Here is a 23262-nt window from a genome sequence, read left to right on the forward strand (position 1 = left end):
TGAGTGGGTAAACCTGGGCTCCAAAGACTTTTCCTGCTGTTTCTACCCTCCCCTCACACTGCTTTGCCCCTCCCTTCCCCTATTCTGGTTGCCCGTCACCACCCTCCCCTGCTGTTTCACCCCTCCCCCTTTGCAAAGGGACCCAAAAGAAACTTTGTACCCCCTGATAAAATTCCTCTCAGAGGTCCTGCTATCTAGCATTGCAAAAGGCACACCACTGTTGTGTGCTGTGGGACCAATGGCTCATTCAGGCCTGATCAAGTAAGGTGGTAGCTGAGGTGGCTTGTGGACAATTCAAAAGAGTGGGGTGAGGACAGGGGCAATTCAAGAACTGCAGAAGGTGGATCTCAGCAGCAGTCTCACATGCCAAGACTCTTCCCCCTCTTTTTCTGGCCCAACATGCCCCTGAGGCTCCTCAGATTTTGCCAGCTAAATAACTGGCATGGATCCAAGGGTCGGCCAGGAAACTTCTATAGAAAGAATGGGGGCAGCAGCTGTATGCGAAGCCCCTTCTGAACCTGGAAGTGACATCACACCATCACATGATGCTGTGACATCACCTTCTGAGGTGTCACTGTCCCTGGATATGCCTCTGGGTGGAGATGGTGTGACTGGTGTGCAATTTAGCATTTGATGCTCTGCTTCAGGTGGTGGGAGGCCTTGGGTTGTGTACAGATTTCTAAGCTCTTACTCGCACTGAGGCTAGATTTAAAAAAATCCTAACAAGGAAACAAATCCAAAAAACCCAACCCTACTTCTATATCATATTTATCTGAGCAGTGGAAGGGAAGGAAAAAAAAACACGTTAATGAAGAGAGCTATTGCACCTGCTGTGAACTAGCTTGCATTTCAGACGAGCTTTGCTCACAGTGGGTAGAATGCACATAAAAATGGCAGCAATAGGCTTTTGATTTGAAAAATGTATAAGTAGCTTTTTTCAGACAGCCCACTGAATAGCATGGCTGGGAGAATTTATCACTGCTGAAATGTAAGTTAATATCCTTCCTTGCAGTGAACTGGTTGTTAAATATGCAGACTTTGCTCAATACGTCTGTCCCAGCTTGAGTGTTCCCAGAGTTCACTGACTGCATTCAGACTGAAAAGTGGAGGGTTGGGGGTGGACAGGAGGTGGGCGGTCAACCGGCAGAGTGTTTCAATGATTGGGGCTAGAATGAAGCTTCTGACACTGCACTGAAGCCTGAGCATAGGAAGCAGGGCTAGAAATTACCTTTGCATGAGAACTTGAAAAACTACAATGGTTTGAAGCAGTGCAAAGCAGCTTTATAAGTTCATTCCAAATTAAGACATTGTTATTTTCTGCCAGTTTGGAGGCAAATTAAGTTTGGAGGTTATTCAAAGTTCCAACCAGGAACAGAGCAAAAAATGCATTATCTGAACGAAGCTTCTCAAATGGTCCAATCCTTTCCTCCTCTCCCCCGCCAATGCAGTGGCACCAAAAAGGCTGCTGCTGCATCCTATGGTGAGGGAAGCAATTCAGGAAATTTCTTACCTGAGGGTAAGACTCTATGGTGTGCATGTGGGGGGGGGGGGGGTCTACTCAGACCTGCTGAATAGTTGACACAGATCAGCTTGGACCCACACCACAGAATCAGGTCCATGAAGGGGGTTAAGATTCAGCAGCTGCTGCTGCTGCCAAACCTGTTCCCTTCCCAGACCTGATCCTCCCATCCCCTGCCTCTTTCTGCCCGATTTTGCCCCCATTCTGCCCTCCTCCACACCTCTTACCTTTCCTCCTGACTTACAAGTATGAAGACCCATGGTTTTTGGATTCCCCACCCCCTCCAAACCCAACAAGAGCTAGGCTCCAGTCAGGCCCAGAGGTTTTCCGAGGCCCGCAGAGGATGCACATAACTGCCCATGGACACTGCGAGCCTCAGAATGCCCAAAAAAGCAAAAAAACAAAACAAAAAAAACCCACCCTACTTCCAGTTTTATTGTCTTTATTGCTTTATAAGGCATTATGAGGCCTGGGAAGGACACAGCCTAGAGAATGTCAAATCCACATTAATTGCTGAAACTGATGAAATTTTAAGTCACAGCTCAGTACTTAAGGCAACTCTTTTCAACCAGTGCGCCATGGCACATATGTGTGCCACAAATGGTCTGCAGTTGTGTTGTGGGAGTTTTGGGGGGTCATGTTTTAGTAGGGTCATTGGGGGATGTGAGCCCCCCCCCATTGGCAGTGCAATGTGCCTTCTCAATTGTCAAAAAACGGATGGTGTGCCTAGACAGTTTTAGCACCTTGTCAACGTGTCCTGAGACAAAAAAGGTGGAAAATTGCTGGCTTAGGGGCCAAACTGCACATGACACTTAAATGCATCTCCTGAGCCCCTGACAGTTTTCTTTGGAATGAAAACCATCCTCTGGAGGATGTGGTTTTATGCTGCCCATTGTCTTCTCAAAATCACCTCTGTGACTGCTTTGCTGCCTCTGGGATTCCAATTATTCTTGTAAGCACGTGGAGAACTTATTAGAGTTCACTGCTGAACAGGGAACCAGACCAGGGAACCAGACCAGGGAACAGTTTTTAAGCAAAAGACTGGCCAGTGGGGACAATGTCAAAACACATCCACGTAAACACACACACAGCTACAGATTTCCCCAAGATATGTACCAGTTCCTTTCTAGAGGTTTGTCCAGAAGCTGGAATGTACATAAATCACAACAGCTGGCTCTTGCTGGCTCAGCACTTTTGTGCTTCCTCAAAAGGACCACAACGAGTAGGCTGTGCCTGCAAAAAAAAAAGTGCTGCTGACTCAGCTATCTGTAACTCAGGGACTCCCATGTACTACTAGTCCACTCAACATTGCAGCCTCCAGGCCTAGGGCTACTTTTCATTAGGAAAAACCGAAAAGGCTTCATTACACAGATTTGTACATAACAAGTAGCCTGCCTCTAAATCGACTGGTTTCAGTGGGACTTCCTAACCCACTGAACTCTCCATATTACTCCGTGGGTTTCTCCTTTCTGTTGTTATTTGACTATTTGGCAGGTGGCACAGAAATAGTTCTCAGGCAGGATGGCCAGGTGCAATATCACTTTTAAACATTCATTTCTATTCCATGCCACAGTCAAAAGATAGCCCCAGCAGTGACTTACAATTGATTTTTTAAAATGTGTCACAACATATAAAGCTTACAATGAAAATAACAAACCATTTACACGAAAATCTAAAACGAACAAAAATCCTAAAAAAACAAATTAAAACTATATTCAAAATCATTTAAAAGCATTTGAAAACTATTATGCAATAAAATAAAAAAAACAAACAACAGAGAACAAGTAGGTGCAGTCTAGGGATTGAAAGTGATTCCCACAGAGAAAGGCTTTCTCTTCTAAAAAATAGAAAGGGAGACTTAAAAGGGAGAACAGATGCAACAGGGGCTCCACTGCTACTAACAGTGGCACAGGAAGTGGGGTTTCAGCAAGTGCAATTTCCCCACTGGTATAAGAATTCCAGTGGCACATTATCCTGTGTCATTGCTCTTGCCCCGTGCCCTCCTGTATGCTGGGCAAAGCTGTGACAATCCAGCCTCACTATTGGGTGGGCCACTGCTGAGTGTGAAACAACTGCCTGTTGTAGTCTAGTACATGTGCCTACCTTGCAGTTAGGGCTCCACTGGGCGACACCCACCAGCCCTCCCCGGTACAGTCTGAGATTAGCAGGTTGCCCTTTATGGGAACCAGGTAGGAATTTCTTGCTGTCAGCCTCACCGGCCTGGGGAGAGCAGTTTTTCCACCTACCCCAGACTGGCATTGGGTAGTGCCAGTTGCGGCAGCTGGAACCCCACGGAAGCCTCTCTGAGGCTCCTGACAGGGGCAGAAACTGTGCTTCCGGTTTGCCGGAAGCACGGGAGGAGGTCGCACGAGGCTCCGTGAGCCTCTGGTGATTGGGGGAGCGGATTTCTGCCCGGCAGAGGTGATGATAGCCTGTGGGGGGGACGGGGGGCCATCACAGAGCTTTGCCCCAGATGCAGGGCTGTGGAGGTCTGCGGCTGGGTAGTGTGGTTAGGTTTGTTCACCCTCCTTTGCTTCCCTGTCTTTCGGTCACTTTAGGAAGTTGTTGTGTAGGCCGGACTGGGTAGGCCGGAGTTGACAACTCAGTGTCCATCCTGAGGTAGGCAAGGTCAGAAGGTGTCATGCCCCCTCAGGACATCTCTAGTACAAGTGAAAAAGCTAGACCAGCAAATACTCCCTCTTCTGTACACAACTGTTAAAAGTGTCAGGAGTCCTGCCTTCTGCAAAAGCTGATCATCACCCTGGTCTCCACATTTCTACCCTGAAGTCATCTTCCTGAAATCAAAATGACCCCTCAGCTGAACAGCTAAAAATCTCACATAAAATATATTTCCGGCATAATCCAACTGCAATAAATTGTGGTTGAAATATATTCTATGTGACAGTTTCAGCAGTAAAACTGGTTAAAATATTCTGTCACACCGAGTACATCATAGAAGAGTCCATTGCTAAGACTGCTGAGAAAGTAATATGTTATCTCTAGGGATGTAATTGAGGGGGGCCAGAGAGGGATCAAAGCTCTTTCTGCTACAGCAGGATCAGTGACTTCAGCAGGAGTGCTCAGGCACTGACTTTGAAACGTTGTTTCAAAGGACTTTAGTGGAAAAGAAGCATCAGGCTCAACAGGAGGCAACCTGAGACTTTTGCTTTGGGGTTTATGTTGATCACAATCTTTCCCAAGGACTACCTGAAAGACAGCTCATGTTGCATTAAGGCTCCAATCCTATGCAATCTTGGAAGTAAATTCTACTGACTGCAGTGGAACTTATTTCAGAGTTAAACATGCCTAGGCCCAATCCTATCCCCAGCCAGTCCATAGTACATAGCGCCACTGACAGAGTGCACACGGGGGTGGGGTGTGTGTGACCAGGCAGCCCAGAAAAGGTAAGTGAAACTTTTTCTTACTTGCACATAGGCCAGCTCGTCTCCAACGGGGCCTTTGCACCTACACAAGCTATTTTGTTAGGGTAAGTTTGAGGAGATTCAGGGGTTGATTCTTGGTGGGCAAAGGGGGATAGGATCTCAGCATGCACTTCAGCTTCTAAGATCCTCCACCTTCCTGAACCCTGCCTGGTCCATTCCCCACCCAACCCCCCTGTGTAGCCCTCCATGTTTCAGTGCACCATCTTGGAGCAATTGTCACGCTCGCAGGGCCTTCAGCCATTTGTGCCTACCGCTCCAAAGTGCCTGACTGGGTGTGGGTTTCCCACCACTAGTCTGGGGCTTTCAGTGGCAGAAAGCAAGATCTGACACCATAAACCATGGAATGGACTGGGCTGCCGCATACTTTTTTCATTTATCTGGGATTTTTTTTAAATTCCATTTTTTCTGTGTTCACACAATTGTATTCAATTATTGCAACCCACTTGAAGGATTTCAGATTAAATAAGATAAATCTTGATGTATAACGAATTCTGAAGTAAGAATAAATGCGCAGAGAATAAAATATTCTAATGAGGAAATTTAAAGTTTGCTTTTTTTTTCTTTTTTTTTCTTTTTTTTTTGTATAGTCAGAGTCCAGCATGGTTATGGGCTGCCAGTGGTAGTGCCAGGATGAGCTCCTGTACTTCAGAATTTTGCACTATAACACTGGCTCACCCCATGAGGAGAATGTTTTACAATGTATTGCCAAAATAGTTGAAATTAGTTGGCATGGAAATTACTTCCTTGGAATAGCTTCCAGACAAATTACCACACTAGCAAGAGAAATAATTTAACATAAAGGGAATCAACATAACTCCTTAATAGTGGGAAAACTTGGATATAGAATTTGATTATTTCAAAGCTGGATGTATACAAACCCTGTTAGTCTTAGATGGTTTTCAACAAGTATAAAATGCATATTCAACATTTTGATATATTTGGAAATGCTCTTTCTTGGCACTGTGTTAAGAAGAAGCACCATGTTTTTAACAGGAGTGGATCTTACTTTGTTTTCGCTTCCAACCTTGATAAATAAATGAAATGAAAAAAATTAGTGTCACAGACTCTTGATGACACTTTACCCAGCCTCTTGTGTTTTTTTTTTGTCAGTCAAGAGAAAAGCAAAGTAAAGATGAAAATGTTGCCAAAAAGCAAATGTTTTAAAAAGTGCATTAATTCACAGCCCAATCCTACCTAAATTCTCGCATAGCAATGCAGTGGCACCAGTACTGGCTATGCTACCTCAGTGGGGGATTTTTGGCTGCTGGAGTTCTCCTTGGGGCAAGAGGACATCTGTCCCCTTGCTGAAGGGTAAAACCCAGCAGCTGAACAGCTCAGCTAGGACTTGTACCAGCAATATCACTGATGCGAGTCCACTTTGATCTGTGCAGGCTGATCAGGCCAGGGAAGAGGATCAGGCATTAGAATTCAGTGCATGCTGTCACTGCCAATCCTGTCCAGCTCCAAGGCCTGATCTTCTCATCATTGCCCCATTAAACACATCTCCCCGCCCTCCCCCAGCCCTCCACTGCACCAGACTTACCTGTTCATGATGACTGCTGGCATGCGTGGGAAGGCTTTGGCCTTTCTACCAGTATGCTGGCACTAATGCTATTACAAAGTGCTTTTTGGTGCTTTTACAACTGGTGGAACACATGTTCCACCGGCTCCTGCCCTGCATAGGATTGGGCTGTCAAAAGATGATAAAGTGTCTATCAAACCCCAGTTCCTGGAATTCTATTGCAATAGCTTTCACATCAAGCTGGTGTCTACAGCCACACAGGAGGCATACTGGCAAAGCCCATTCCAAATTAAAATGACAGCAGAAAAAGATGATTCTGGAAAGAGCATTTTTCTTGCCAGAAAGAAAATTTGGTATTTAAGAGGGAAAAATCTATACTCCCTTCCCCAGCCCCAAATAATACTACATATAGAATGAGCAATTTGCAGTTATCCATACATTATTTCATTATCAGCACAAATATTTGGTCATATGCAAGCTACTATATAATGTTGATGTGAACTCAAAACAACCTCTTCTTTTAGAACCCAGATCCAGCATGTATCAAATTTTGATCGGAGAGTGAAACGTTTACCTATCCAAAGATTCTGCAGGATTTGCAGTGCACTGACAACTGCCACTTTACTCTGCAGACAAAGAGTGATGTACTGATGTGGGGTACTGTTCCTGCAGGTGTGAAGGTTATGGAAACCTCTCAATTTGGCTATTTGAACCTCCCAAATAGAATTTTGTGTACTACAGGCTGAATGAATAGCCTGTGAAAGGACTTTGAGTCCATGGAACCACTTCTAAGCCAGAGTTTGTTGTCAAAGAGAACAATTATTTCTTCCATGTAGTACTCAAAAAGTTAACTGAGGACCCAATTCCCATACAACTTTCCAGCACCATTGCAGCTGCAGTGCAGTCACTCTGAAACTCTGGTCTGCCCAAAGTGGGGAGGGAGAGAACGACAACTTACAAAGTAAGAAATCACATGTACCTGAGTCACCCTGAGGAGGCCTCGGTGACTGTCCTTCCCACTACAGGATGCAGCGCACACCCCATTGGTACGGCTGCATCAGTGCTAAAAAGTTGAATAGGATTGGGCCCTAAGTTTACTTCATACTGGGCATTTTGTCCTCTGTGAACCTTCTTTCCAATGATTTGTGGAACTTTTTTTCCACTGATTTGCAATCTCGTGGGTAGCCATGGATTATATTGTAATACTGGATCTTCATTTTTTTTTTCACTCAGCACATCAACAGCAGTTTGAAAGGACACAATAACTTCCCAAAATTACATGAAACTCATGATATTATATTACCACAAGGTTGCAATGCTGTTCGTCGCATCATTCCAAGTAGATAAGTGGTCACTGATGTCTGCCTTTAGGAACATTTTATAACCGGGTTTTAAAGCTATTCATTGAAGAGCTTTAAGGAAGTCAATGTCAGACATCTAAACAGCACTGAATGGAACAGTATACCTTCAATGCTGTCTCCAAGGATCATGATTAAAAGCAAACAAGGCAGCCAACACTCTTTGAGTCAACTTCAACACTTAGCCATTTTTGTTAGCAGAAATGCAGTAATGAACATCAAAAAGACACACATTAACATGTCTAATAGACAGTCAAATGCAATGAGGGGATTTAATCAAAGCAATGGAGGAGTCTGATTAATGCAATCTGCATTAGGTCGTGCAAGTATCTCCATTGAATGCCATCTTGTAAAGTCAGTGACGTGCAGGATCTTCACTACTTAACATTTTGTCATTTTCTCTCTGCATTAAGATCAATAGATGGGCCTGGGATAAAGCTACCCCCCCCCCCAAAAAAAGAAAAAAAAATTATGGCTATGTTCTGAAGCAGCAGCGATCCTGGCCCTGGTGCCAGCTGGGGCCATGACTGCAAGCTGCTGCCCTCCCACCAGCCAGGCAGCCAGCGTCTTCCACCAGACAGACTTGAGGGTCACTTGGAGGGTCAAGGAGGAAGAGCACTGTTTTCCCATCCCTCAGAATGCCTCAGGGGGGAAAGGCCCTCAGACGGTGTGTGGGGAGGGTGGATGGCATCCCTGACAACTGGGGCATTTATACCCCTTTCCCCCCCTCAGATATGCCACAGTTCTCCAGAGATTCTTTCAAAAGGACATTTCACAAAGCATTTGCTGGTCTAGAGATAACTGAAATCAGTGACCATCATCATACTCTCAGTGGGGGCACAAACTATAAGTGGATTCTGTTTCATATTTCTACTTTTAGAGTGTTGCAATTGCATGTTCCAGGGATCTTGGACTGTACTGTCAGTTAGATTCACTACCATCTCTGTGACACCTTAGACTCTGACTTTGAGACAGCCCTCCACCCCACCTGAATTTACTGAACCTAAAGTCTGTGGATCTCCCCAAAGACCTCTAAGAAGAGGAAGGTAAGTTACCAGGTACTGAATCCAGAAGGAGCAAACTACCCCATGGGCCAAGCAGGTCAGCCACTACACCTGGTTCTTCATTCCCAGAGAAGTCCCAAGGGGAGAAGGCAGAGGCCTGAATTTAAGGTCAATCAGCACCACCTAGCAGAGCTGAGGGCTTAAAGCAAGCCCAAACACAGCAACACCAAATTAAGAGCTTGACCTGAACACAGAGAGAACTGTGCCCACTGCTACACAGACAGAAACAAGAAGATAGGAAAATAAATCTAAGGAATAGTTGGAGAGAGTAACCCTGCAGCCTTTCAGCAAAGTCCTCCTGCTGATGGAGACCAACATTTACACCCACAGCTGCTGTTCTTATACAAGCCTGATTCACATGATGTCACTCTTTCAAATGTGGATTCTCAAGCCACATTGCCAGCCCTTTACATTCCCTGCAACACTGATTATGGGGTGGGGGCACTCTGGCAGCCATCCGGCACTGCTTGGGGTGGGCAAGGTATAAGGCCTTGTCTAGGCTTTGGAGATCTCAAATCAACATCTGCTCAACATCAACCACTGCAAACTGCCCTGGTCCTCCAGAACCTGAGTCTAAGAGACATCCTGGACATGATGTTAATCATACCGTTTGGTCTTCTAGTTATCAAGTTTGGGACTGTGATGAGAATGCTGTTTTCCCCATGCAGCAATCCCAATGAAAACATCTGTCTTTGCCCCAAGCTGCTAATCCAGGCCTTATTGTCCCCTCCACAACTGCGATTCAAGGTAAAAGAAGAAGCAAACAACAGCATTTACTTCATGTCTAGCTTGGCCCTAACACTACTTCTCTGAAACCTACATCCACTCAGCAAACATCTAAAAGGAGTCATGGCTCTTGGCACTGAATTGGCCCTTGGCAGCATTCTGGGAGATGACTTCTTCTTCCTCTCAACATTTTGCTATAATTTTGCAGTAGCAGCAAATCAGAAAAGCACCTTTGATCTATACTTACTCAACTCTGGTCTCCCTTTCTTTTACTTTTACATCTGGGGCCTCTCTATTTTAAAACTTATGCAAGAAAGGAACTTGCCACATTAGCAATTATGTTGATTTTATGCAAAAGCTGATAACAAAGCAGCACTGTGTTACACTGACGTTTTAAAAAGTTGAACTGCTAATTTTTTCATGGCAGTGTACAGTCTGCTCCCCTTTTATAAATGGGAATCCTGATGCACAATGACTATCCTATCTATATGTATCAGTGGGTGGTCACCCAATCCACAGTCCACTGAAGAAGATGTATTTGGATTGACATGGGTCTAATCCAGTGGTTCTCAAAATTTGAGGGAGCTTTACTCTCAGGGAGCTTTACTCCCTCAAGTTCTTGCAGGGGAGGGGCTAGGGCAGCAACGCGATCCCCAGGATTGTGCCGCTAAAGGGGTGGGGGGGGTGCTTGTGACTTACTTAATGAAGGCAGGGCTGCAGCAGGCTGCAGGAGGTGTGGGGAGCCCTGCGCAGCGCTCCCCGAGGTTTAGAATGTTCAGTAATAGCAGGCACAAAGCACCTCCTGCAAAACGGAAGTGCTTTGCATCCACTTCTCCAAACGTTCCAAGCCTCAGGGAGCGCTGCGCAGGGCTCCCCACACCTCCTGCAGCCTGCTGCAGCCCTGCCTTCATTAAGTAAGTCACAAGCACCCCCCTCACCCCCCCCACCTGGGCACAATCCTGGGGATCACTTCCCTGCCTCTCCCCTTCCCCCGCCCCTTAAAGGGATGGGGAACCATTACACGAACTGGTGGGTCATGACCCACCAGTTTGAGAACCACTGGTCTATCTATTTATTTCAATGGGATTGACATGACACATTGCCCTTTTGCTTCACTGGATTATGGGTCAGGCTGTTCAAAAGTGCATTCTTCCCTGCAAGTTACATTAGTACATATCAGTTCTTATCATTAGCATGTCATAAGACCAGTGGCAACAAGTGGTATTTTTTTGTTTTGTTTTTGAAGTGTGTTGAACTTGCATTGTAAATGAAGGGTTTTTTTTCCTTTGGAAGGAAGAATGAAAAATACCTACACTTATGCATGGGACAAGGGAGGAAAGGGTCAAAAAATTCCTCTTGCAGTCAGGTTTTTACAAATGTCCCGGAGAACTCTTACAACCCAAGAACCACAGTAGTTTCAGACAGCTATGGGTGAACATCTGTAGCTTGCATTCAGCTGACTTGGAAATAAGCCTATCTAATTAACACATGATAACCTGGTCATGTGACATTGTCATGACAAGCTGACTCATCACATGATGGTCTTTTCAATGGTTACCATTCACCTTTTCTTGGATAAAACCATTAACCTAAGAATGGTGGGCTAAAAGGATGTCTGGAACTACCCAATGGTCATTATCCCCCACTCTCTGGCTACTAAATATTTGGCAAACTCACAGTGGCCAATAAGTTGAATGATTTCTTTCTTCTTAAAAAAGCTCCTTGTCTTGCTCATCTTATCATTTAAAAGGATATGGAATCCAGGCCAGGTTGAGTTGGAATGGCACCTGAGGTGGTTCAAACCCCCCCCCCCATTTTGTGTGCAAGTGCGCATTTCCACTTGGACAAGATTTCACGGCCCTTGGATTTAAAACACACACCTTGTGTTTTAAAACACACCATGGCAGACGGGGCTGAATAGGTACTATTGGTTAGGGAGGCGTCAGGAGTCAGTCAGGTTGGGCACTGGTGCCCAACAGAACTCACCCAGGTGGGATGACTCCCAAATTTTGGTATTGGTGCCAGTGGAAGTGCTGAATCAGATCCATCAGAGGTTGGCAGGGGGGTATCATGGGAGGTCCTGTGCAAGTCTTCCCCTGAGGTTTCCTGCAACCTGGCATTGGCGCTGACTAAAGTGAACTCTACTGTGATGCTGTCTTGTGCTGTGGACTTGACCTGTGAAACATTCCAAAACAGGTAGCCGTTACTGACTTTAGGTCAAACTATTATATATGCCAGTCTGTAGGATTAGAGTTAAATCCATACGTATTATAAGACTGGATTCCTGTACAAGTTGCTCATAAATTATACTCTGTAGTGGTCTAACACTGACAATGTGCATTTCCTAGTGTCTGATGCCCCCACATCTAGACTACTTCAGATCCATAGCACATCACCTTCCTTCACAAGATGGCTTCAATGGTCATTCCCACTCACCATTGTAGTTTCTGCTATTGAACCAAAGCTGTTGATAAATATGTTGCAGGTAACATTTACAGGAGGACCTGCAAGTTGAACAATAAATAGAAAAAAAAATTGACAGGTTGTGTTTATGACATTTATTAAAGGCTTTTGTTTTTGTGCTGGTGGCATTGCCACACTTACCATTGTGGTTTCTGTGACTGATCCAAAACTGTTGATAAAAATATTGCAAGTAACGTTTACTGGAGGACCTGTGGAATGCAATAAAAATGTTGCAATATATGTAGTCATAGCAAAGTTCTGTTCCACCAGCATCTATTTTAAAGAACAAAAACTGGAACAGCTGTGGCTGAAACTAAGCAAAAGGTGAGACTCAACAAGAAACAATATTTACACTGATCAGATAACAGTGACAGATTTTTTTTTTTTACCTCAGGTCTAAATGATCTGCAGTCCTTCAATTTACAGGTTTATGAAAAAAAAATACGTACTAAAATTTGATCTAGCAGCCCTGTGTTCCTCAGCTGAGCCCTTGTATACAGATAGTGACACTCTTAGAACTGTGTTCAACAGGATTTCCTCCCAAGATAACATACATAGAAGTGTAAAGCCGTGTAAAGTTCCCATGGTGACTCATATTTTCTCAGCTAAGAAAAAAGCTTTTCTAGAATAGACTTTAGCTGTAGCTGCTTTCCCCAGTGGTAATCCTGCATCAACAATAAAAGGCAGGATATTTAAGAAAAATGAAAGCCTGGATAACATATAAAGTCAGTACAAGGTGAGTACAGATGTGCCCCCCCCCCCCGGTATCTGCAGGGTTCCGTTCCGGAAGCATTTATATTGTACTGTAGTGCATGCAAGCATGCACATGAAGCATTATCACATGAATTCTATCACATGAAGGTAGGTCAATCAATAGTGCCTCGACTAACTCTGAAATCCTATATACACTTTCCTGGGAGCAAGCCCCATTGATCATAATGGGATTTGTTTCTGAGTATTTGATTTTCTCTGCAAACCTCTTTGTTAACTTTCTTTTTTTTTTTGTTAAGAAGTGGTATATAAATACTCTTAATAATATGCATGGGATTGCTCTATTAGGTCTCAATCCTATCCAACTTTCCACCACTGATGCAACTGCAATGCAGCCCAAGGTGAGTGAACAAATACTCCCTAACCTTGAGGAGGTCTCTGTGATTGCTCCCCTCCCCACCTCCAGGATGCAGGGCATGTCCCATTGGCACAGTTGCATCGGCTCTGGAAAATTGGATCGGATTGGGCCCTTAGTCTACCTATTGAGTTCAAGATAGAGATAAGACTTGAACCAGAGATTTCCTGGTTCACAATTTCCTAGCCACTCTACATCAGCTTGACTTCATAATAAAACATAATAACCAAACTGCCAGACTTAATCTCAAGATTTGCTCCACACAGTCTCAGGTATTGGTGTGCAGGGAGTTGATGTCACATATGTTCAGTGAAGACTCTCCCACTTGCATCATTTTTTCAATTGCCATTGTTACCATATTGAATATGTCATCAATTCTGAAAATGTGCCACAAGTAGAGAAAACAGCCAAAGGCAAATTCAATTCATCCATTCAATTTATCCGCCCATTCCAGGCCTGGTGCAAACCTGGACTGCGGAGGTGTTTGATCAGATGCATCTGTTGCCAATTTCACATCCCATAGGTCTGCACCATGGCTGCAGTCTGGAGCAAACAGAGACTTGTCAGTAGCTAGGTGTAACTTCATGCCTCCAAACCACAATTGTTCTATAACTGTGGATGACTTCTATTAAAGCAGAACTTGTTTATCTGTTTGATCTGATAAACAAGCAGAACTTGTTTATCTGCTTGATCTGTAAATGGACTGAAGAGCTGAAGATTTTCCTATTCTGCCTGGCTTTCTCTTCAAAGGGTACAGTCCTAACCAACTTTCCAGCACTGGCATAGCTGTGCTCATGGGGCAGGTGCTGCATCCTGCAGTTGGGGGGCAGTCATGGAGGCCTTCTCAAGGCAATGTAATGTTTGTTTCCTTACCTTGGAGTTGCATTGTCCTTATGTCAGTGCTGGAAAGTTGGTTAGGATTGCGGCCTTACTTGCTTTTGGGTCTTGTGGTTGTGTTCCATATTTTGTTTTAATGTTTTATTGCACTATTCTTTATATTTATTTTACCATTTTTGCTTTTTACTGTTTTTTTGTCCATATTGTTCACCTCCTTGAGCACTCCATCTATTTGGAGGGAAAGAGGGGATATAAATTATTTAAATAAATAGAGAAGTACCCAACATGGCTGACCCAACATGCAAATCCTATCCTAATTTGCATGTATTTATTGCAGCTGTATAATACTAACCCCTAGTTCTGTACACTCCATCATGAGAATGCATTTGTCCATAGATCCAGATTTGGAAAAAAGAAATGTGTGGACACACGACTGTACTTGTATGAAATCAAACCACAGTTTCAAACCCGTTTGATTGTTGTTGCTTCTCCCAATGAATCCAGAGAATTTCCAGTTTGTGAAGGCATTAAGGATTCTGTTTGATAATCCTAATCTAATTGAAGAATTAATATTTGCAAGATCTGGAGTGGTGGTAAAGGAACCATGACAGTAAAATCAATCTCCATGCCCTATAACACCTAGGTTGTCCATACAGACGATGCAAGTCTAGACTCTGAGATGTTGCCTATAAGAGCACAATCCTTTTCCCACCTACTCAGAAGTAAGTCCCATTGAGTTCAGTGGGACTTACTCCCAGATCCTAAGTGAGTATAGAATTTGGCTTAAGAGTTGTATAGGAAGGTGTCCCTATTGCAAGAATCACAGATCAGCTGGCATAAATGCTTAGAGTCAGGCTGCAGAATCATAGAACTATAAGCCAATGTTTCTCAAGGTTTGTCGTCTGCTGCACCACTTCACTTGGTCCACCTATTTGAAGTACCACCGGAAGTAACTAGTGATGTCATCATCACCTGTTACTTCTGAGCTGAGACACCAGATGCAATGTGACAAACAACAGTAAGTGGCTTAGGGTGGACAGGAGGGCATTTCCGAACATGAAAAATCATGCTTTGGAGCTCTGCCTGCCATGTTGAGCCTCCTAGCACTGTTTGTTGCATCACGTTCCAGGTCTCGTTGTCAGGGTCCAGGCGTCCAGACACCACCTCAAGTACCACTGGTGGTACCCATCCCACTGATTGAGAAACACTGCTATAGGTGGATCATAGGGTTATCATAGGGATATCACCTATTCCAGTGTTTTTCAAACTGTGGGTCAGGACCTGCTAGGCAGGTGGCAAGACAATTTCAGGTGGGTCCCCATTCATTTCAATATTTCATTTTTAATATATTAAACTTGATGCTACCCTGGTATGTGACTGCATTTGAGGAAATGTTACAGACCTGTACTTTTTAACAAGCCACAATGTATATTCTTTTAACAATGATAGTCAATGGGACTTACTCCTGGGTACGTTTGGATAGGACTGCAGCCTCGGATTGTCAAAAATTATCCTGCTTGATAGGGTCACTTCTGACTATTACTTCGCTTTCAGATTAATGACATCACTTCTGGTGGGTCCCGACAGGTTGTCATTCCAAAAAGTGGGTCCTGGTGCTAAAGGTTTTGAGAACCACTGACCTTATCTAATCTTTGCATGGAAGCACAATACTCTGTTTCAAACACTCTGAATCCATAAAACCTGATCATTCACATTATGATTTGCACAAAACAAGAAGGGTAGTAGCAGTCAAAGCAAACTGAGCTGGTGGGACCTGTAAAAAATGCTCCAGGGGTTTTCAGGCATCCAGCTTTGATTTCCCATAAGTGCTAAGCTCTTGAATTCTGACTGTGTGGCTTGCCCAAATTTGGGGGATGCCATTCAAAAATGAACAGAAAACAACTCATTGGGCTTAGGACAGCGGCTTACTTTGTCAAATGTTATTTTCTTCCTTTATTTTAGACATTTATATTCTACCTTTCTGTCATTAAAAAATAGTGCCTGAGGAGGCCGTGCCATAGCCATACTCTATCATGGCCAAGAGTAAAATGGGCAGTGTGAACAGCAGAGGTGTAAAATGTGATATATGAGATGTTGAGCCCAGACACAGGTTTCAGAGGAAGCTAAGGAACGCCTTCTTATTAATGGAGTTTTGGTAATAGTGATAACTTGTTTGCATTTTGGAAGCATTCATACAGCCCGCCAGGATCCTAATATCATTTTAGAGGAAAACTGGATGTAAAAAAGAGGGTAATGTGATCACAAAAGGCTAATGAAAAGGAATCATGCATATGACAAACAAAACCTTCAGGCCAATACTAGTCTTGGTATCTTTTTCAACAAAGTCTGAAATTTTCTTATTATGGTACTACCGTGTGATGGTTTTAAGGCACTCTCCTTCTCAGAGCATTGTGCATCATAAAAATACAAAGCACTTTTCGTTAGCTCTCTTTTAAGAAACCTTCTCTAAGATATTGTATATATTAGTGGCTCTCACAGATTTAGCACCAGGACCCACTTTTTAGAATGAGAATCTGTCAGGACCCACCAGAAGTGATGTCATGAACGGAAGTGACATCATCAAGCAGGAAAATTTTTAACAATCCTAAGCTGCCATCCTACCCACGCTTTCCCAGGAATAAGCCCCATTGACTATCATTGTTAAAAGAATACAGGTTGAGCCTCATTATTCACTTGGGTTCTGTTCCAAGCACTCCCTTGGATGGCAAAAAATGCACTATAGCAAATAATTTAAAAAACAAAGTTTCTTTGCGGGTGATTTAAAAATAGCCTTGCTTACCTTTGTGATGTAAGATAAGAGTCCTTAAAAAGACAGTCCATCAATCAGTCCTCCTCCAAGAGCTTACAAAGAGCTGAGAGCTTACACTCAGCCCCTCCCTTTACCAATGCAAAGTGATCACCTTTCTTTCATGTGCTCAGGGGGAAGGGAGGTGTCATCTTGAGAGGGAAGGATTGATGGATTGTCAGTCAGCTGCCCCCCCTCTCTCATTAAGAAGGCTATTGTTAAAGGACTGTTCAGTTTTTTGAACTGATTTTAAAGGGATGCATTTTTCCCCTTCTCCAGGGATCAGCACATTCCTTCTCATTTGCAGTGTCCATTTGTGTTGAGTCAAAACCGTGCATAAAAAATCCATGTATAACGAGGCTGGACCGGTATACGTAGTAGCTTGTTAAAAGTACAGGTCTGTAACATTTTCCCAAATGCAGTCACATACCATGGTAGCATCAAGTCTACTGTATTAGAAATAAAATATTGAAATGAATGGTAACCCACCTGAAATTGGCTCATGACCCACCTAGTGGGTCCTGATCCACAGTTTGAGAAACACTGATTTAAATGAATGGGGCTTCAAAATGCTTGAGTTGGATTCCTTAAAATTACGTTACATCTATTTGCAGCAAGCTTGAGAACTGCTAAACTCAGAAAATAAATGGCAAAAAAAAAAAACTCAAGGATTTCAAAAATGTTGTGACTGAATGGTATCATTTTGTAATTATCTAAATCTGCTGGAACAATCAAACAATTTTTAAAATTGTTATTCTGCTCTATCAAGCTCAAACCATTATCATTGTATATTCTATCATTTAGCATATACATAGTAGAAGAGAGATCTCATGGGGCATGTAATGGCAATAAAATGTGGATCTGTTTTCTCATAGTGGGCACAATCCCAGCTCTTTTGCTGCGCGCTCCACATTAAAGCTAAGAAGAAGCTGTGCATAATAGTTCGTGCATGTTGCATTTACATTAGGGGAAATGTTCCCAGTGAACTACACTTTTTAACAGTTGCAACTTGGAATTTTTGAAGGCTGGCACGCTCAGGAGTAATGCAATAGAGAATAAGAGCACATCTGATTACCTCAGATTAAGCATGGCCAAATCCTATCTGGGCCTGGATTCTACCAAAGACACCAAGGCTCAGTACAATCACCACGATGTCTCTCTACTGATTGTTGCTTAGGAGCCACTAAGGGTCTGGGCTTGGCCAGCAACTGTCATGCCGTCACATGTGTATACACTGTGTCCAAAACTAGTTAACTATCGGTGACAAAAGATCAATGGTGACAAGTTCTGAAGCAACATCATCCATGAGCAAGGGAAATAAACAGCAGGAGGACCTTAAAATTGTATCCCAGTGGAAGCAGGAATGTTGGCATCTTTGTGTACATGAGCCTAGTGAGAAAGGTCACACACCCCCATTCATCCTCCACACTTGTGTATGCCATATGCAGGAAAGGAACAGTAGTATCCCAAGTTACTGTAGGCAGTGTGGGTACAATATTGGGTTTGGGCACAATAGATACAGGTTCAAATGCCAGCAAACCAGGATGACACTCACTGGATGGTTTGGGCAAGTCACACTTTCCTAGTGTAGTTACTGAGTCTCAGTGAACGCTCAATGCTCTTGAGAAGATCAGATAAGCTGATAGCTTAATGTAACTTGCTTTGGGCAACTAGAAGATAAAGAAACAAATCAAAATAATTTGCCTTCTAAGGAACAAACTTTCAACTGAAGCAATGGTTCCTGAAAATCAGTTCATGAATTCCAGGAGGAAGAGGCTTTACGACATGGCCTGCCCATCTACACCTAAGAAACTACTTGGATCCTCTCACTCCAGCCTCCCAATCAGATCAAACATGAGAAACAAACAGTGTGTTTCATCTCAGATATCTACTATCAAAGTCACCTTTCGACTGATGCACAACAGGGTCAACACACTTTGCGTTTCAGCAGCACAGTCTTAGAAGTGCAGGGTGCTGCTTTAGTGATGTGGCTCCTTGTTGAATTTAATAGGGGTCAGGGAGGGGAAGTCAGAACAGTGCTGTAGTTCTAATGAAAGAAAATTGCTGCTCAAGGTGAAAACAAAACCTCCTGTGAAGGGTGCTGCTGGTCTGCAGTTCTGGAAGCCTGCTCTATGAGTGCTACAGTCAGGGGGTTTATATGAGTAGAGAGGCTTGGGATTGAAGCAGGATGAAATCGCATGCATTGCTCAGGATGTTTCTGGCATCAGATTCAGAAACATCCATAGTTATTTGTGGCATGAACTCACAGGCTTTCCCAAACAGAGGTGGACACTCTGGGCAAATGTGTGCTCTATTTTTTCCCCATCTTTCCTTCCTTCTGGTGGTGTGCATGACATTCCCTACTAGATCCCCATCCACACTAAGACCAGCTGAGGTTCAGTAAGATGGCTGAAGCATGAACTCATCACGAGCTGCTTGGTCTTGGTCTGGTTGTCTATGAAGAGGAGTGGAGTCTTTCACCTTTTTAAAAAACAGCATGCAAAGCACCACAAAAGCATGGTAGGTGGAAAGTACCCTCACATAGTATCTGCAGTAAACTAGCTTGTTGTTGCTGCTGTGAATAGTTTGTACAGGGAAAAATCAGGACAGGATCCACAGCAAGGGTTAAGCCACCCCCATCCCACACTATGTTTCATGGTGTCTTATATGCCCCCCCCCCCATGTTATTTAAAAGAAAAATTTTAAAAATTTTAAAAACCACATTTAGGCTGCAATCCTATCCTCACTTTCCTGGGAGTAAGCCCCATTGACTATAATGGGACTTACTTCTGAGTCGACACGCATAGGATTGGGCTTTCAATGTCTTATTTGCTCCTTAGTGGTAGACCCTCTGCTGTACCTGCAGAAAGTTCTAGCATATCCAGTGAATAATCCTGAAAAAAAAATTGCCAGTCAGTGTACACTACACTGACCTAGATGGACTCAGTATAAAGCAGCTTTGTGCATTTATGCAAATCTATTTCCTTGTGTCTGTGCATCCACATGGAATACCCGGACTAAAGATTTTCTAGGATTTGTCAGAGGCAATTAGAAGCAATCTTAGAGCAGAATATTCAACATTTGAACAGTCAGCTGTTAATTTGGTGGCCAAGGGGCATTTTCCCCCAACTCTAATTTTTTTTTCCTCCAACCAGTTTGCTTTTATGGCTGCCTCACTCAACTCCTTTCTCAGTACAATTTTTCTTAAACTAAAAACACAGAGCATGGCTTCAAAAGAGTAGTGCTGGTAAAACAATACAAACCGTGATGACAGGAAGTCACAGGACCTTGCATGGAGGCTTGAATGTGTTCCAGTACTTGGTTTCAGGAATGGGCTGGTGGGGGGGAGGGGAACAACAGAGCAGCAAACACTTTCCCCACTGGATGCCAAAGCATTGGACTAAACACTTCCTGGTCCTACTTTGAAACTGGACTCAATTATTAACAGTATTTATTATTAACAGTATTTATATACTGCTTTTCAACTAAAAGTTCACAAAGCGGTTTACAGAGAAAAATCAAATAACTAATGGCTCCCTGTCCCAAAAGGGCTCACAATCTAAAAAGATGCAAAAAGAACACCAGCAGACAGCCACTCGAACAGACACTGCTGGGGTGAGGTGGGCCAGTTACTCTCCCCCTGCTAAATGAAAGAGGAGCACCCACTCCTCTTGGGTGGACTCAATCACCATTGTTCCCCTTAAGGACATCATACCTGGCTTTAAGAACTCCATTTAGAGGGTTAGAGATCAGATAGGAAGAAACTTTCTCATGCACAATCCTAACCAACCTTCCAGCACTGGCACAGCTGTGCCAGTGGGGCATGTGCTGCATCCTGCAGTTGGGGGGGGGGGGCAGTCATGGAGGCCTCCTCAAGGTAAGACAATGTTTGTTTCCCTAACCTCAGATTTGCATTGCCCTTATGTCAGTGCTGGAAAGTGGGTTAGGATTGCTGTCTCAGCCCAGTTAGATTTCCTTTTAAGGCCTTTCCATTTCAATTTGTCTCCATCACATGTTTGCCAGGCAGGCATTTAAGCAGCATCAATGCAAATCTCTTTTCATCACTGCATTGTGGCACAGCAATTGGAAGCACTCATCCCTTCCATTTGGGAGTCTGAGAGCGCAATCCTAACCCCTTATGTCAGTGCTGACCTAAGGGCAATGCAGCTCCGAGGTAAGGGAACAAACATTCCCTTACTTTGAGGAGGCCTCTGTGAGTGACACCCAACTGCAGGATGCAGCATGTGTCCCATTGGTACCGCTTTGCCAGTGCTGGAAAGTACTGACATATAAGGGGTTAGGATTGCAACCTGAATTAACTGGCTTCTCAGTGGCCAGAAATGTACTTCCCATCTCCCCAGAGAAGAGTGTTCATCGGAATAGGAAGGCAGTTGCTCGGAGACCGGACAGCCAAGGTGCCATGGGTGGGAGCTGCTTGCAGAGGCTGTCGTTTTCTGTGACTCTATGGACACATCCACTCGTTCTGGATTAATGTGGAATGGTTTCTTTGCTGCACATCAAGTGTGCAATCAGTGCTGAGGCACAGGAGGTTCCTTAATATAGTTAAATAAAAGAAGGAATTGCCTGTCAGGCAGGACAGAAATCTGTTCTCCATAACGGAGTGGGGCAAATTCACCCTGAGCAGCCTCATTCCTGGCAATTGTGCCCAAAACCAACATCTCTGCCTCAAGCTCACATGCCTTGGGCTTGGGGTGGGTGAAGGGAAGGAAAGAATGGGCAGATTTTTAATGCAGATGTCAAAATGTAACACTCTCTAGCAGACTAAGGGCCAAATCCAATGCTGGCCCAGCGCTGTGGCGCACCGTCACAAACCTGCCATAAGCCATACCCCTGCTGAGCTAGAACAAGGTAGAGGATGGCAGACTGCCACCCGCAGCTCTGAGCAGGCACCAGGCAGTGGAGAGGTATGTCTGGACAGGGAATGGTGTGGCAGGGGGAGGGAGTGGGGCAGAAGGGGGGGTGCAGATCTGAAGAGACCCATCATAGCCTCCTGGGACTTACACCCCAGCTGGATGCAGCGGTAGCCATTTTGGCGCTGCTACAGCCCTGGGTGCTGGGAAGGATTGCGCTGTAACTGTGCTGATATAAGTTCTTAATTACTTCTCTGTACAATTGTCTCTTCATACTTTATTCCTTTATACAACCATCTGGGAAATCTAATTGTAGATTCTGAGCAGCATGCATAGCCTAGAATTATGCATGTAGGGAAAATTTTTGTAACATGCTGCCTTGATCATTCAAAACATAACACTTTTACGATGGAAACATACCTTCTCAGAGTCCCATATTACCATTAAACAATATATTTAATATTACTTAATTATATTGAATTAAAAAAAAATATATTCTGTTTTGAAGCTGTTTCTTTGTTCCTTATTGTTCTTCCAAAACCCAGATCCTTATCACTCGTTCCAGGTCTGCATTTGACAGCAACAATAAGATAAATAAAATAGAGGGCTCATAAGAATAGCCTTGATACTAACTCCCCCTCCCCCAACCATCTATTCTTGGGTCTTATTTTCAGTAGTGTCTGGTCAGTTGCCATCAGTAGGCCTACAAGCAAGGGGTGAAAGTAACAACCCTCAGCTGTAAGCAACTGGAGAGATGGCAGGAATTCAGTTTGGGATTTTCCACATGCAAAGCACATGTTCTGTCATTGTGCTGTGGCCCCTGCAGACCTGAAGTCATACCCATCAGCTGAGAAAAAGGAAACAGAAACATTTCTTACCCACTGGGATTTCAATTGTTGAAAGCTGTCAACATTGCCCTACTTCTTCTGCCCAGGCGCTCAGGCGGTACTGTGCAGGCTTGTAGCACTGAGAAAATATTCAGGCGAAGAATGACCTACAGTCTTATACTGTAATGCCTAAGCAGTCCTGTACATGTTGGGTGTGCAACTTGAAATTGGGGCTTTAATACAGAACTATTAGAGCACGCACCACACGATTCCTGAACAGTTTTTATCCCACAGCCATAATTACGTGGAATAAGGCAATATAGTTGTTACCATGCTCCTGGGCATTATGGTCTGTTATACTGTTTTATATTATGATGCCTGTTGTACTCCCGGATTGGCCTTTTCAGCCACACTAGACGCTGTGCCAGAACCACCTTTCAGAGCGCGATATCATAGTCTTTCGAGACTGAAGGTTGCCAATAATTGCCTGTTGTACAGAATGTGTGGGTGAGTGTGTAGAGTGGGTGATTGTTGGAATTGTAGTATATATTCATGCTTGTCCATAGCCAGGGAGACAGACTGCACTTGCTCCCAGTGTGGAAGGGATTGTCACTCCCGAATTGGCCTTTTCAGCCACACTAGACACTGTTCCAGAACCACCTTTCAGAGCGTGATACCATAGTCTTTCGAGACTGAAGGT

At 43.9% G+C, this 23262-nt stretch overlaps 1 protein-coding gene across 2 annotated transcripts in view; it reads right to left on the reverse strand.

The window, feature by feature from the left end:
- Window positions 1-23262, reverse strand: part of GLRA2 (glycine receptor alpha 2) — a 135364-nt gene that overhangs the window by 95786 nt on the left and 16316 nt on the right. The window contains exon 3 of one of the 2 annotated variants that reach the window (XM_066620771.1): window positions 12069-12136. In XM_066620771.1, coding sequence (XP_066476868.1) covers window positions 12069-12136 — 68 coding nt within the window. Of the gene's footprint in view, window positions 1-12068; window positions 12137-12236; window positions 12305-23262 lie in introns of both variants that reach the window. The other variant, XM_066620770.1, reaches the window with a different exon arrangement.

Source organism: Tiliqua scincoides, chromosome 3 (genome assembly GCF_035046505.1).
Source record: "Tiliqua scincoides isolate rTilSci1 chromosome 3, rTilSci1.hap2, whole genome shotgun sequence".
NCBI lineage: Eukaryota > Metazoa > Chordata > Lepidosauria > Squamata > Scincidae > Tiliqua > Tiliqua scincoides.